The sequence below is a fragment of the Centroberyx gerrardi genome, chromosome 18 (genome assembly GCF_048128805.1).
Source record: "Centroberyx gerrardi isolate f3 chromosome 18, fCenGer3.hap1.cur.20231027, whole genome shotgun sequence".
Taxonomy (NCBI): Eukaryota; Metazoa; Chordata; class Actinopteri; order Beryciformes; family Berycidae; genus Centroberyx; species Centroberyx gerrardi.
This window is the reverse complement of record NC_136014.1, coordinates 10,302,467-10,318,080: the sequence shown is the minus strand read 5'-3', so window position 1 is coordinate 10,318,080 and position 15,614 is coordinate 10,302,467. Positions and strand designations below refer to the sequence as shown.

At 41.8% G+C, this 15,614-nt stretch overlaps 4 protein-coding genes across 6 annotated transcripts in view; 1 reads left to right on the top strand and 3 right to left on the bottom strand.

Annotated features, from left to right (window-relative positions):
- The window catches only part of tulp4a (TUB like protein 4a), a 34,095-nt gene extending 33,274 nt beyond the window's left edge, over positions 1-821 (bottom strand). For all 3 annotated transcript variants that reach the window (XR_013507448.1, XM_071920754.2, XM_071920762.2), the window contains exon 1: positions 778-821. The gene's annotated coding sequence lies outside the window, so the exon portion shown is untranslated. The remainder of the gene's footprint in view (positions 1-777) is intronic.
- A 385-nt stretch (positions 822-1,206) lies between these two features.
- Positions 1,207-3,985, top strand: mrps10 (mitochondrial ribosomal protein S10). The gene is made up of 7 exons (XM_071921016.2): positions 1,207-1,287; positions 1,497-1,549; positions 2,491-2,560; positions 2,750-2,889; positions 2,992-3,100; positions 3,284-3,373; positions 3,513-3,985. Exons 1-7 carry the CDS (start codon positions 1,216-1,218, stop codon positions 3,603-3,605), a joined length of 627 nt encoding a protein of 208 aa, XP_071777117.1. The 5' UTR covers positions 1,207-1,215; the 3' UTR covers positions 3,606-3,985.
- A 3,257-nt stretch (positions 3,986-7,242) lies between these two features.
- On the bottom strand, positions 7,243-13,707 carry LOC139928532 (uncharacterized). Its single transcript, XM_071921114.2, has 6 exons — positions 13,564-13,707; positions 10,369-10,457; positions 9,478-9,630; positions 9,063-9,200; positions 8,819-8,947; positions 7,243-8,167 (listed from the first exon to the last, which is right to left on the bottom strand). Exons 1-6 carry the CDS (start codon positions 13,567-13,569, stop codon positions 8,077-8,079), a joined length of 606 nt encoding a protein of 201 aa, XP_071777215.1. The 5' UTR covers positions 13,570-13,707; the 3' UTR covers positions 7,243-8,076.
- An 852-nt stretch (positions 13,708-14,559) lies between these two features.
- On the bottom strand, positions 14,560-15,027 carry msgn1 (mesogenin 1). Its single transcript, XM_071921154.1, has one exon. The coding sequence runs from the start codon at positions 15,025-15,027 to the stop codon at positions 14,560-14,562; it is 468 nt and encodes a 155-aa protein (XP_071777255.1).
- Positions 15,028-15,614: the final 587 nt, after the last annotated feature.

Genomic DNA, 15,614 nt, shown 5'->3' with positions numbered 1-15,614 from the left:
TGTTATTGTCACCTGACGATAAAACGAAGCTCGGTATCACAAGAACGTGACTGACATACCGTTAAGTTAGCTGTCAGTACCAGACAAGACAAGAGCAGCCACACCGATCTGAACCAGACTAAAATATGGACAGCTAACGTTACAAGAGCATCCATACTACCTGCTGCAAAACGAATACAATAAAATGTGTCAGGTTATTGTACAGAAGGCCCAGAGATGCCGCTACTACAACTGACTGCCAGTTGGAGCGCATGAGATGGTGCCAAAACATAAGAAACACCCATCACCATTAGCCTCCTAGCTAGCTAAAGAGATCATGAACGCTGGAATATGCAGAGCTCTGTGGCTCCACAACACACACCGGAGATCAAAACATGTCAGCCGGATTAATATTGTCGCTGTCCATTTGTCTGCTTTTCGGGGCTATGGCAATCTAACCGAGGTCTCAGAGACCGACAGGAGATGCAGCTAACGTCAGCTAGCTAGGTTAGCTACTCCACAAAGAATGGTAGCTAGCCTGCTAGCTAACTAGCTAGCTCTGCTGAACCATCAGCGGCGGCTTGACTCACTGGCTCCGTCTGCCGCTGGCACTCGATAGCTTGCTAGGGCTAACGAGTTAGCTGGATGTTTATCCTAACGATTTTAAAAATATTCGCGCCTAGCTGTTCAAAACAACCACATGACGGTGGTATAATTGCCAAAGTGGCAAAATAATACCAGACCTAGTGTCAACAAAGCCGGGGAATTTTCAATGGACAGTGAACTGCTGAACGTTACCTCGTCTGTGTTGCTTCCTCTGCCTGCCTGCCACTGTACACTGGCAGGGCCCGACTACTGTATCACGTGATAGACACATGATTTGGCCCCATCAAATCTGTTTATCATAGGCCACATCAATACCGATCCTTCATTTTTCAACTTTGCTATCTTCTTTCAAATGGAAATAATAAACACCTGTGCTGTGTCATTTTAACAGTGAACAAACTGGTAAAGTTGGTCATCTGCCTGCGAATATATAATAGCATATAAATAATATATTAAACATGAGAGTTGTCCTCACCATCAGTGGCGTAGGCTCATCCAGCTGTGTCCTCTTGTTTACACAGCTGGGGTTTTAACACCTTATTATAATAGATTTAGTAGTTTCTCATCCTGGACACATGGGGGCAGCATCGGCAAATTATTTCTCCTCTTGCTCCAACCCCCTCTAACAACATGGCCGCCCCCATGGCTGTCAGTCGAGATATTTGCTCTTTGGCAAGGATATTCGTAGGAATATCACAATTGGTATAGTATTAACAACTTTTCTTCTTTTTCACAACATCTGCAAACCATTCTGCGTTGTAGCACAATTATTAGTGTAGGAGAAGTGGAGTGAACTAGCTTGTTTGCTAATCTCACACTCTGTTCAGGGTTGTGCAGCTAACGCTAGTTGTAGCATTGTGGTTATGTGACCTAGTGTAAATATCTGTTTAATTTGAGTTTGTTATTTCCAGGGAACAAGAGGTTTGAGCGCCTGTCGAAGTCATAGGAAGTGTAATATAATCCGGTAGGTAACCATGTTTCTTCTCTTGTGGTTCAAAGCCCACGTGTTTTCTGAAAAATAAACTCCAACTCCTTTATTTAGTAGCTCTGTAATGGGCTCCCACCAGTAAATTGCCACTACTATCAGAGGAAAATGTAAGATGATAGTACTAAATATCGCAAAGCCTACTCTGAGCACAAGCCAACAAGCTACAAACTTTTGCTTAATGTTACCATAAAGCCTATTTTCGTAATGCAGTATCAGAATAATAATGGTTTTACATTATATCATAAAACCCAACAAAGCATGCTGTCTCATAGTCTTTTCAACTTCTCCTGGCTGCAACCACCACTACTGTTTTGTTTTTTTTGTTTCGTTTTTTTACTTAAGATATCAAACATGCTCACCCTGGAGTCCTTAGTGGGATAATCCAGGCATGTATGCTGCCTGGAGAAATCTGTCTCACACAACAATGATTATGGATGTTTATGGATATGATGATTGTTTATGATAATATTTGCCAATAGAGATACTTGTTGTTTATGCTTCTGTGACTGAATGTGTGTGTCTTAGATGCATTATCTATATTTACCCATAATGTAAACCTTGTAGATAACCATTATGGTATATGATCCATACTTAAAATGACAATATGGGTAATTCCTGTTTGAACCTGGTCCTCCTGACATTGTATTCAAGCCCTTAAACCCTTTATATCCATCGCCTCCTTGGATTATGTATGTCATTAATTGAAAACTTGTATGCACTGAATGGATGTTTAAGTTTTTAGAAAATATGCCCAGTAGGCATATTACCTCATCACTCAATTTCAGCCCCAAGCATTTCTGATTCAGCGTAGTGACACGAGAAGCACTAATATTAACACAGTGTTAACACATTAACATATACCAGGAATTGTTGATGACCATTGATAGTTAAAGTGTTTCTCTGCTCTGTCTCTACAGGTCCCATCTCCCACTGACAGCAAGCACTTCCTTCCACACTGGAGCGGTGTTTTCGTCAACACCTTCATCAGTGAGTTATTCACCTTCGACTCATACTTGACTGCTCAGTATTCAAAAATTGAGACTGCCACTCACATTATTGTGTACATTTGCCTCACTCTCAAGCCAAGTACATTGTATTCAGTGTATATCAGGGAGTCATTACACAGCAGCATGTTAGTGTCAAGTCTCTCTATAAGGATTTACACTTTCCTTTCAGGTCACAGTCACAGATGAGCCCGACACATTGTTCCAGAAGGTGTCAGTTCTGGTCAAAGGTCATGACAGGGCCGTCTTGGACAGCTATGAGTTCTTTGCCACCATGACAGCTAAGGAGCTGGGCATCACCCTTGGCAAAGTGTGAGTCTTAGAAGCGCTATATGAACTAGCAGCGATGGTCATTCATTATAGCCTTTCCTTTTTTACTGCCTGTATTTTCATGATTCTTTTCCTCTGCCGTAGTTTTGAACCTCCCAAAGACATCGACAGGTTTACACTCCTGAAGTCCATCCACATCTTCAAAAAGCACAGGGTCCAGTATGAGATGAGGACGCACTACCGCTGCATAGAGGTGAGGAGCATGAGCTAGGCTGTCTAAAGTCTTTTGGCTCTCTCCAAGCAATCAGCCTTAATTCAACCGGGGACAGTATACTCAGCCCATAAGGGAACCCATGCCGTTTCAATGGATTTATCTGAATATCTAAGCCTTGCCAGGGCTCATTGTCTATTTAAGATGTCTCTTCTCTTCCTCTAGCTGTCTCATGTAACAGGCTGCACGGCCCAGGTGTATCTTGAATATATCCAGAGGAACCTCCCTGAAGGTGTAGCCATGGAGGTGTCCAAGGTACAGCACTGTTGAGTCAGTCCTACACCAGGAACAGAGCATTCAGTTTGTTCTAATTCTGCATTAGATGGACAGCTGTCATGCCTCTGTGCCCCAAATTGTAGTAATTTCTTCTATTATGTTTTGTCCATGTCATCAGACCGCCATGGAGAAGGTTCCGGACCACATCCTCCAACCCATATGGAAAGACCAGCCCACCGACGACAAACCCAGCCAATCAGAGCAATCATAAGCAACAGATGCTGTTTTAATGTCTCCTCTCGGATGCCAATTAGTCTGTTGGTTAAAATGTAAAATGGGAAGGCATGAAGAAAGATGCAATACGGACTTATGCTTGTCATGGACATGTGACCTGCCCATCACTCAGAAATCATCTGAAACCTCGTCCGTAGTGTGAGATCATCAAACAGAAAGGAAAATGGGCCTCTTCCAGAAGCAGAACTCACATTCAGTATTTCAATATAAAACAATGTGTATCTGTTTTCATTTGCTGTCTGTCAGCTCTTCTGAGTTGGCTTGTTTGTGTGTTCTTGTTTCTTCATTTCTGTGGCAGAATCGATTGTATGTTTTTTCCAATAAATGTTACGGATTCTGCATGTAACGCTTAGATTACTCTTTGTACTGTTGTTATTTTAGTCTGGAAAAGGTTTCTATGTTCTTTAATGTTCATGTTAACAGGATCATGTTTTGTACCGCTGCAGGGATATATCCTGGACTTTGTTACTCTGTATGGACATGTATGTAGGACACAAGACCAGCACACACAAGATTTTATTTTTTTGCTTTTATTGAATAATCACAAGATACAAGAGCTTGAGGCAAAGCATAAAGTAGCGGCACTCAACATTCATATTCTGCTGCCATGGTGTGAAAGCAATATGACTTATCCTATTCTGAGCGAGTGAAAGCTAATACTTCCTGTCATTTAAGACGATTTCCTGGTAAAATTCCCTATATTTCATCATCATAGACACTTTTCTCCGCTGCTCTATTTAAAGACCGTTGAGTACCAGCCCGCCCGCCCGCCCTCCCTCCCTCTCTCTTCCTGGATCAAAATGAGTTGTCATACACAGATGACACTCAGGCATAAATCATATTAAACTATAGTGAGTGATCTCCACAATGTAAAGAGGTAAGAAGCTTCGAACCCTGAAAATCTTTGTTGCTGTACCTACACACTGACGACCCAAATCACATCATTGGAGTCATTTTTCAAAGATTCCAAATTCCTGAAAGAAATTCAACTTGTCATTAGCCGCTCCTGACTGTTGGCCAAACCTGGTGATGGACTTGGTTGCAGGGATCCTGTCCCATTTCAAATGCTCTCAGCTAAGTCAACAGAAAATCAATCCCCTCCATATGGTGCCTCCAAAGGTCCAGGGCCAAAACAGTGAGCACTGGTGCTTTCATGTCGTAGAAAATTAAAATCTGGCTTGATAATAAAGTAGATTGAGGGGATGAAGATGCTAATATTGTCTCTTAAACATGGACAAACTAAATTTCTCAACCTTGTATTAAAGTAATGGTTTGGTAACTATGGTAACTGTGCTGATAAACCTAGAGCTTCAGTTCAACAAACAGGTTTATAGTCCTAGTGCCGTAGATTTGAGGCTGAGTTTGGGACCTTTCCTATTGGCCTTCTGGCCCACAGGTCAAAGACGGCTACTATCAGCACCTGCTAGCCAGGAATTGTCCAATGAAATTTGCTTTGTGCCAGTAGATTAAGCAATGCGGAATTAAGGTAATTTTCATTTCAATTGTTATAACTGTAATAATATTGATTCATAAATCTTTTCCTGCATGCCCTTATCGACAGATACAACCCTGGCGTGAACATAGGTTGTATGTCTGTTCTTGTACCAGCATTTCATATTACAGATGTACTTCTATGTAAAGAAGAATTTGTCTCTAAACTGTATTTATATAGCCATTAATGAAAGACAAAACACTGCCAAGATTCTCCACAGCACCTTCGTGTCTCACCTGCTTTGATGCGACTCGCTGGTTTTTTCCACTTCCATCCTGAAAGAGAGAATCTCCAGGCATCAGACAGGGAGGGGTGCAGGGAGTAAGACACAAGAGGAGGCTCACCTGTTCTAGTGAAGGGCCGGATCTCGGGTATCAAGTCACTGGAGAAGGAGGGGGAGAGATGAGGGAGGGCCTGGGTCCCTGGGCCTGGAGGGATAACTGTACTGTGTGCCCCCCCCCCCCCCCCCCCTTCAGGAGACAACAACAGTCAGTCTGTTATAATCAACCACAGGGAGCAACAAGAGGGGACTGCAAAGACTGAAGGGGCAGCAGAAATGTACTGAGAGTGCTGGAGACAGGAAAAAGACAGACAGAGAGAGGAGGGGGAAGGTGCAACACCCGTCTGTGGCTATTCTCTGACATGGACTGGTGGTTGTGGATCCCTGTTGAGGTCTGCAGCCACGTTTGAGCAGTCTGCAGTCTGAGTGGCTCAGCGGATAAAATATCTTCCTTCCAGATATAGAGCCAGATATAGAGCCAGATACTTGTTTGTGTCAGTGGCATGTCCAACATATAAATTATAAATGCCTCTTCATATAATTGTGCTTATGCGTTACACTAGGGCTTCCATTGTGCCTATATAAAACAGTTGGCCTAAATTAGCAACACATTATGGAAACATTATATATTCACAAAGCTTGCAGAACTTCAGAAGAGCTGAAATATTTAGTGTATTGTACTCTTTTATATTCCATGTGACATAAGGTAGGGCTGTAAGATTACTATTTTCGAGTGTGATAATGTACTTTGTAAAAAACATTAATTTGATGATCAGAAGTTATTCCTCTCTGTATGAGGTATTGCACCTCTACATGCATGGCAGCAAACTCAGAGTTGCTTAAAGATTGAAAACAGACAGGAGTTTAGGGGGGAATTGTATATACAAGAATAGAAGACTCTGGCCAAAACACCCCTTGGTCTTCTTTGAAATATAGTTAACAATACCGACAACAATTTCTCCAGCTTACAGCGGTGAAATATTACAGTCCTGGGTCGTATCAGAGTGCTCGTCCTCTGCGGATGATGTCCTCCTTTTAAACATGCTACCACTGAATTTGAACTGTGACATTAATATTTCAGGCAAAGGCATTTCTGTGCCTTACAAGTGGAGCGGTTCTGAGTCCTCCAGTCAAATTCACCTGCTAGGCTACATGGTAATGCACTTCTTTGAGTGAGATTCATGTTTCAAAGACATAATTGCTGTGCTACTAAAAGTGCAAGTCTTTTCTGGTCTGCAGTGATATCAATTTCAGCCCTCAGCAAGACTATAGCAATGATTCTGTATGATCCATTTAATTCTTATATTATTATTTTCATTAAGGGCTCTTGGTCCTCCAGACTCAGCAAAAAAGTGCTGTAAAAATATTAATTATGTGCATGTTTTTACTTGGTATGCGATCAAATGTGCAGTTTCTTTCAAATATCACAGTAAATAAGTAAAAACACAAATAATGTTACTGTGTAGCTGTATAGTCCTTTGACGTAATTCATTCTCTTTGATAAATTACAGATATGTAAAGTTGTAATGACAACTCTCAAACTTGACTGTGAATAAACAATAAGAAGAGAAGTTGAGTTTATTTTTACTTTTATTTTTTCTTCTTCACGACTACGTCATATCTCTTGACGGTTCTCATAAAACACATTCACAAATTCACAAAAGTTATGTTAATTACAGTAAATAAAGAGTATTTATTACACTTCAAAAACCTAAACACAGTAAATAATAAATGTCTTATACTTAAGTGAAGCAAATACTTCAATGGAATTTGCTTTCATTTATAAAAGCTACTAGATATCTAGATATATATTTTCAGTATACTATTCATTTATAATGCTTTTTCTTTTTGTTGTTACACAATAGATTGCTGAACACAAACATGAATGTTCCAAACAGCAATACTCATAACTTAAAATAGCTGCACATTAATGATATAAAATATAACATTAAATATTCATGAATACTTGACATGTGAAATATTGTCTTGTCACTTGAAAAAAGTGTAAGTGAGTCTGTTAAACAATATTTGCTGAACTTCTTGGTGAGGTTATCATACAAAACTATTTCCATGTAACAAAAGGAAAGGTTAGGGAGGTCCAAGGTGTACTAAACTAGTTAACACTGGTGCTTGAGGGCTGCTGTGCACTCTTGTATCGTTTTTTTTTTTTTCTCTCTTTTATTCCCCTTACTCACACACACTGTGTCACCCAGTTAATCTTTATTAAGAATCAGGAAAATTTCTTAAGGCTCACAGGGTGACTGCCACAAGAACCACAGAACATTTAATGAACTTGGATGACACAAGCTTTCCCCCCTTGGAGGACAACGGTTTCAGTGGCAACCTTGTTTGAAACAGCCTTTTCTCAACAATGTAAAAAATTGCCCTACAGTACCAACAGTAATTCATTAACGACATAAGTAACAGAAAGTGAGAATGCCTTTACATTGTTAAGGTATGAGGCATTGTATGTGTCCTCTGTTGTCATTAGTCATTTTCACATTGTTTCTTTGCCAGGAGACAGTTTCAATAACCAGACATTTGGCCACAGAGTGTTTCATAGAGATATTCAGAGTCTTTTTACGACACATAACTCGGGGGCTTTTCACTCACTACACCTCTGTAGGCCCCCTTCTACAGAGCGAGCGCTCGGTTATTGTTTTAGGGCAGGCTGTGTTAAAAGCGTCGGCCACCAGGGGGCCCTGGCCACCTCTGGCCTCTGCCAGGTGGGGGGTGATGCGGAGGAGAGACCGGTCCATTGTGGTAGCTGTGTAAAAGGATAAAATCACACATTGGAGTCTTGGCTTTGGCCAATAGGGGGCACACTCTGATAAGAGCAGCCATCTGAGCTATTGCACTGGAGGAAGCTCTCCTCTTTCAGCTACGGTGTGCCTTTGAGAGGCAAAATACAGACAAACAAATGTCTTTTCCTATAGATTATTTCATGCACTATTTGAAAGTCTGGCTGCAAATAATTGAGCAGTGTGTATTATTTTTATTTACTAACTGGATTAACATACTTTAATTCAACATTTGTTATGATAAACCTTAGTATTGTGAGGAAAACTGTATATTTAATGTGGATTTATTCGACAACTTCGAGAGGAAATGTGAAAATTAGAGGGGAAGTTAAAGAGAAGGAAATCGTTATAACGGGGCTTTAGAGAAGAGGGGAGGAAAGGACTGTATGTCTGTGCGTTTGCGTCACAACTCTCCACTTTTTTCCTTATATTTTACACTTGTGGATTCTGCAACATAGATTTAAAAGCATACATCTGGTGTAAGCAAGGCCTCGCATGCTAACCAGAAGCATTTCAAATCCACTTAGGAAGTTTAGTAGTGTGCAAGTGAGGAAAAAGTGAGGAGAATTGTGACTTGGGGAGTCAAAGTATTGTATAAACAGTATAAAAGCTCTTACCCTCTTGGGCCTCTGGGGTGGAAGTGGCGTGGAGGCCCGGGGGGCGGCGGCATGCCTCGGCCTCGAGGGTGCGGTGGGCGCCCTCTGAAACCAGGATGCCCCAGAGGGGGAGGCGGAGGGGGTCCATGTCTACAGAGGGGGAAGAGCGTTTCAGAAATACTCACAGGAGACTCATTTCATGTCTGCTTTCCTGTCAATCTTTTGCACTGATCAACATGAGTGAGATCAACATGAATGGATTTACCTGTGCATGGGTGGGAAGGGGCCTCTGAGATGCATGGGTGGTGGTGGGGGAGGAGGGGGTCCCATGCCCATTGGTCCGCCCCTACCTCCTCGATGGCCTCTAAGGTCTGGGTACGGCCTCATCCTCCCCATCCCCCTCCTGCAGGAGAAAGGCAGGAATCACGAGACAATGAATCATTCAGTGTAAGTTATTCAAACCCATGGAGGAAAACAAGTAAAGATGAATGTCTTTTCCCAAGATGTTTTTGTGATTTCTTATGACCCAAACTAATTTACAAACTTACATTGTTTTGCATACTTACAAAAGATTACAAGATTTTGACACATTCAAAAATACCAACATATTTTAAACATCATCGACTACATACTGTATCTTGGCACATGACAGCATGCGTGTTCCGACTCCACTAACGTACCTCATAGGTCCGAATCCATTCATGGCTCCTTCCCTCCCTCGACCCCTTCCATGTCCAGGTGGGCCGAAGCCCTTCATCATCATGCCCCGCCCACCGCGCATGTTGCCCCGACCCATCCGACCCCCTCGGCCGCGGCCTCTGAACCCTCGACCCCTGAGGAGATAAAGCACCGTGAGGAAACTGCCACTGCAGACAGGATCTGCAGTGCCGATCAGTCAGATGCATCAAGTTCAACCAATCAGAGCTGCACAAGGGAACTTTGTATGTTGGTGGCCCCAAATGGCAGCAAGAGGTAACCATTCGAAAAATGTTAATTTCAATACCCAGAAATCGTGTAATGTGACGTGACGTCAGTAAACTGCACACAACACACTCATGTTTACCAACTTGACTGGTGTGTGTTCGCTTTATACCAAAGGGACAAGAGATGCAAAAGCTCTAAAGTTGGTGAGTCCAGCTTGCTCTGGACGGAGTGCTACTCACTGCTGTTTGTAATTTGCTCTCTAAATTTGTCACATCATGCGGAAGGGAGCACAGCGACTCTTTGCCATTTTCAAACTTGGCTGCATAGACACTCACAAAAAGTTAGCAGGTGTTAACGTTAGCTTGTTAGCTAACCATTTTGACTTCTGAACAATGCCACATGCTGTTATTCCTGGCCTCTTAGCATTTTGTGAACCTAAATCAAGTCCGTTTTTTATGGTCATGCAGTTGTTCGATGTCTCATTGAATGTCAAATGAAGTGATGACCGACTGAACCACAGGTGATGGAAAGTGGACTTCTTAACATTACTGGCAATGGTGAGAAGTCATCCCCTTCCCCTTGCGTCCGGGTTGGAGTCCACTCTGCTTCCATGTATATGAAATCCTATAAGGAAGCACATGACTGACCTGGCTTTGTTTTCTGGTACGGGCTCCTCAGATTCATCCTTGGAAGTCTTTAGGGTTGCTGTCACCTGTTCTTCTGTGTCTGCGTCCATCTGAAACAATTCAAGTCACACACATCTATATGAACTGCTACCATGGAAACCTCTCACCTTTAAAGTCCACTTTAGTCATGAAGGAGAGATGTAGAACAAAGGAAGGAGACAGATTTTACACCTTGAGAAAATTGTGCAATTCCATATTAGGAGCATTTCCCTTATATTTTTCCCACTCTGGCAAAAGTAAAAGAATAACATGACTTGCCTAGTAGTATTTTCTTCCAAAAATATCAGAGGAACTGACGTATATCGACAGGTTTAAGGGTAAATATAGCATCTTATGTTATCTCATTCTGGTTTCCTAGGACATCTGGTAATTAATGAAGTCAGATGTTAAACAGCCTCTAAATGACCGTGTCTAATGACTGTACACTGGGGACTGAAGTTGTCAAATTGTTTTCTCACTCATGGTTAGGATTAGTGTAGAGCTGAAACAGCACATATAATACAATCCTGAGTTCTTATATGTCCGCATGGTGGAAGTTCCTTTTGAAGCTTTCATCTAATCTGCCATCTGTCTGTGGTGACAGGCCTTTCGACACATTCAAACGAAGGGAGAAGTCAAAAGGCTTCGGATGCTACAATAGGAAACTCATCCACGCACGCCTGACTGACTTAGATAACTTGAATAACTTGAGGCCGGCGTCATGGTAGTGCCATCTGCTCTGAACTAGGAAATGTGCTCCTATATCCCCTCCCACCACAGACAGATCCCCCTAATATCTCAGCCACTTTCTCCAGTTTTACATAGAGATTAATATCAGTATGAGAGACAGTGAATGTTCACCAACACATTGCGACCAAGGTGAAAGTGGAAAAGTTAAAACAATGTAGTTGGACAGGTGCCACAAAACTTAAAATAGTACAACCTACAACCCAGACTATGTTAGTATTTTGGGGCACAATACTTTTGAAAATAAAAATGGTTTATATCATAACTGTCATTAGTACATGTGTGATGAAAGACATGTCTCAGGTAATAATACATAATAAATACTAATAAACTAACTATAACTATATGGAATAACTTCCACATGATGAAGTCATTATTGAAGCTCTGTAGGGAGGAAAAAGAGGGCATTTTACTACTTGAAAAGTAATAAATTTATGGAGAAGTAAACTGTGCACTGCCTGCAGCTGTAAGGTAATGAAGCATGATGTGGTGTGACAAATGCCAGCCTCATTCCCAAAGATTGATCAGATATGTTGTATGATGTTGTTCTGTTCATTAATATATTTCCTAATGCCGAGACAATTTGACATATTTGAATTTTTAAAATGTTTATGTGTATTATTATGATAACATTACTTTAACACAGGCTTGTGCTACTTCTGTTCTGTTGAATGGGCTTTAATGGAGCCAAGAGGAACGTCTTTCCTTTATCACAGCGGATTGTTAATTTGTTTTTTGTTCCTTTTCTCCTTTTCACTCGAAAAGTGCTATAAAACTATAACTACTGCAATTACTACATCCCATCGTCAATGAACCGCCTGGTTTCCAATAATTAGTAAACTGTACAATGTTTTATGTTGTGTGAGATAATCTGGATAATAACTCTGAGTAACATACCATCAAGGCTCGCTGATGATCTACACACTTAGGCATGTGTTTTCACACAGTGAGACGAAGCTCTTAAAACGACATTCAGCAGATGCTTGAAACATGAAACCGTGGCAATGCCTTCACTGACATCACATTGTTCTATAGCTGGGCCGATGAAACAGACATGGGCACGCCTTTCATAAGGACACAGAGCGGGTGACAAGTTTGGGAGTTAAGCATGGAGAGCTGCAGGTCAAAGCTGATAGAGGGGAGATTATTAATAGTTCAAAGGCCTGGGTCACAACTGTAAAATGTAGCACCTGCACGCACCATTGCTACACTGGAGTGTGGAGTGACTATTTGTGTGTTTGTGTGTGTGGTGAGTTTGTGCATGGGGGGGGGGTTGCTTTGTGGGGGAATGGTATGCCAGAGAAAGAAGGGCAAAGATGAAGTCAGAGAGAGAGAGAGAGAGAGAGAGAGAGAGAGAGAGAGAGAGGCACCGACTTGCTCAACTTATTAAGGGAATCTGACTAATGCACTAGGGAATGACTTTGAGAATTTGCCTCAAGGAAGAGCCTCCCCAGAAGAGCAACACTGTTGACAATCTCCAGCAGAGGAGTGACTCTCAGCAACTAAACTAACTGAAGCAGTTCTTCCAGCTTGTCCTTCTAGTGTTATTATCTATGGTGTCTATGGTGGCAAGCAAAGGAAGACATACCAATTGCGCTTAGTTGAGAAGTCCAACAGACATAGGTTAATAGGCTAAGAACTATAATAATCCTATGATAATTTTTAGAGGAATACTATACAAATATAGTATACCATAAACTCAGTAGAACCACACTCTATAAGTCCCTAAAGGAATATTATAGGAATATTACATTCTCATTAGGGCAATTTCAGCAAACAAACAAGCTGTCAATCAGGGGTTCCAGAATTGGATTTAAGGAACCTCCTTCAATGTTGCTGAATCTAAATCTAAATAAAATAAAGAAAGAACAGTGAGTTTGTTCAAATTCTCAGTCAAGATAATTCCCATTCCCCTTCAACCACTCGTCAACATGCCATTGGAGACATGCCGTGTCATACATGTTATGTGAGACTAAATCTGCTTGCAGAGCCTCCAGCATGTCGACTTAAACGTCATGGAACATGTTTATCCTCAGCCTGCAGGGCGCCGGGGGCCGTTAAGCTAGCAGCAGCACCTTGAGACCTGCAGGCAACACACTGGGAGTCTCTACATGTGTTTTACCAATACTATCAACTAATGTGGAAAACACCTTGCTAATGTATAATGTAAAGAGCCTATAGGCCCTCTGTTATTCCCGTTGTTAAGGTCTAACATCGCTGAATAGCTATGTGGTGTCAAAATCAGTTGATTCGCTGCAAATAATTTAATAAAATAATACTTTAGAGAACCGCTTTACATATGATTTAAAAAAGATGAATTAAGTAGGCCTAGTAACTAGTATCTAAATGCTGTTCATATGCAAGGGGCGTTCCTTTGATTTACAAATGCTTTGCTGCTGAAATGTGAAATGTGCAGAAGAAATTACTTACTTCCATCGATGGTGCACGCGAGGTAGGTCCAGAAAAGTAATATAAAGAGTTTGCCTAATTGCTATGAAAAATAAATGTTAGTAGAAAAATAAAAAAAAATGTACAAAATATTCTACTGTTTCCTTTTGCTCGTTTACGCTTTGAAATGGCGGCTTCGGCAGACCGGATACATCCCAGGCTGGGATTTCTTTGTGAGGAGCACGTCGTAACGTCAAGCCACGCCCACAGGAAACAACGCTGGCCTCTGATTGGCCGCTTGTTGCCTTCACCCAGCCAGTGGTGGGTATTCTGACATTCTTATTGGTGGAGGGATAGATTGACGTGCGTACCAATTATACTCCTCTGCTTGCAGTGATTCATTAACTGAGCCACAAGTTCAACACATAACACACACATTTATTGGAAATAAGTGAATGGGAAACATAAATTTGTGGCAACAACGTGGATCTGACACACGGAAACACAGTGAGGTTAAAGTTTAACAGAGTAGAACATGGTCTGATGTTGACAATTTGTAATTATGTCGTGCGATAACTCTTGACGAAAAATAACTATAGCATAACTATAGTAAACCTATGATACATTTTAGAACCACACATATTCATATAGGAACATTATAGAGATTTTTCGTTTGGGACGCGCTGTTTGATTCCCCTCGACAGACGCAGATGAGACAAACACAGACAACTTTCAGAGAACAACAATTTACAGGCTCCAGGTTACTTTTCCAAACTCTGAATTCATAATGACAACAAAGGCAGCCTAATATACACAAATAATTGCCAAGTGCCCACTGAACAATATTTACATCGAAAGAGGGGCGAAAAGAAGAAAAGGAAGAAAAAAACACAAAATAAATTTTAATAATTAAGTTATCATAAGCCTGTTGCACTATTCATAAGAGAAGCTGTAAAGCAAACAGTAGAGAGGTCTACGTTACTAGACCAAATGTCCAAATGAGAGTAGAATGCGTAAAAGTGGTCCGTTTTGCGCGCATTACGCACGGTTTAGGATGTCTGAGAGCTTGTTGATGTACTCAATGGTGTATTTGAGGGTTTGTATTTTGGTCATGGGCTGGCCTCTCTTGCTGTAATCCGGCGGCAGGTAGTCGCGGAGCTGGTGCAGCGCCTCCGCGAGACTCCTCATCCGCATCTTCTCCCTCTCGCTGGCCTTCATGCGTCTTTTGATGGACATCTTGGGCTTGCTCTGCCTTTGCGTTGGGGTTGCGCTGCGTCCCGTGAAGCCAAATGAGAAATCCTTGAAGCCCTGATGGCCGCTGGAGCAGAGGAACATCTCGGGTGAAGAGCACATGGAGTCCAGCGAGGACTCCGGCGAGCTGGACTGAAGTGAGTCCTGCTCGTCTCCAAACGCGCTCTCCTGGCTCTTCCACTCGGAGAGCATTTTGGCTGTAACCACCTCCATGTCACAATCCATGTTAGAAGTATCCAGAGAGAGCGGCGGCATGCAGCGCGGATGGCCTTCAGGGTGGATAAGAGCAAATTCTGGGAAAGCGTTTTATATGGAAGCAGATCTCCGGAGGTTTATGGGTTCACAGCTCAGGCGAAAAAAAAGTTCAAAGAAAACCCTAAGTGCCAAAATGCGACCTTCCCGAAGGACGTCGTTCGTTGTCACTGGGGTGTGAATAAGGCCAAATAGACGGATAATGTGTAATAGAAAGAAAAATAATTAGATTCCCTTTTGTGGGGAATGACTCTTTAAAGTCGGCACGACGACAATTATCAGTTTGATGTGATCTGTCTAATGAAGGAGTGAAAGGATGCTGTTACACCTGGGATCTTCACACCTCTCTGGCAAGTCAGACCCGCGTGTGTCTTCAGTCTGGAAGGTAAATAGGCCGGGGAAACACAGGCCTATACTGGTTTAATAGTGCAAATTCAAAGTATAGACACAATGTCCAAACACAGACCTGAACACCCAAGGATTAGGACGCAGCGCTGTCTAATTTCAGACAACAATCACCGTTCTGCAAATTGTACTACAAGATCCATCTTATAAAATCATTTAGTGTAGGATTGACTCTTAAAATGTGA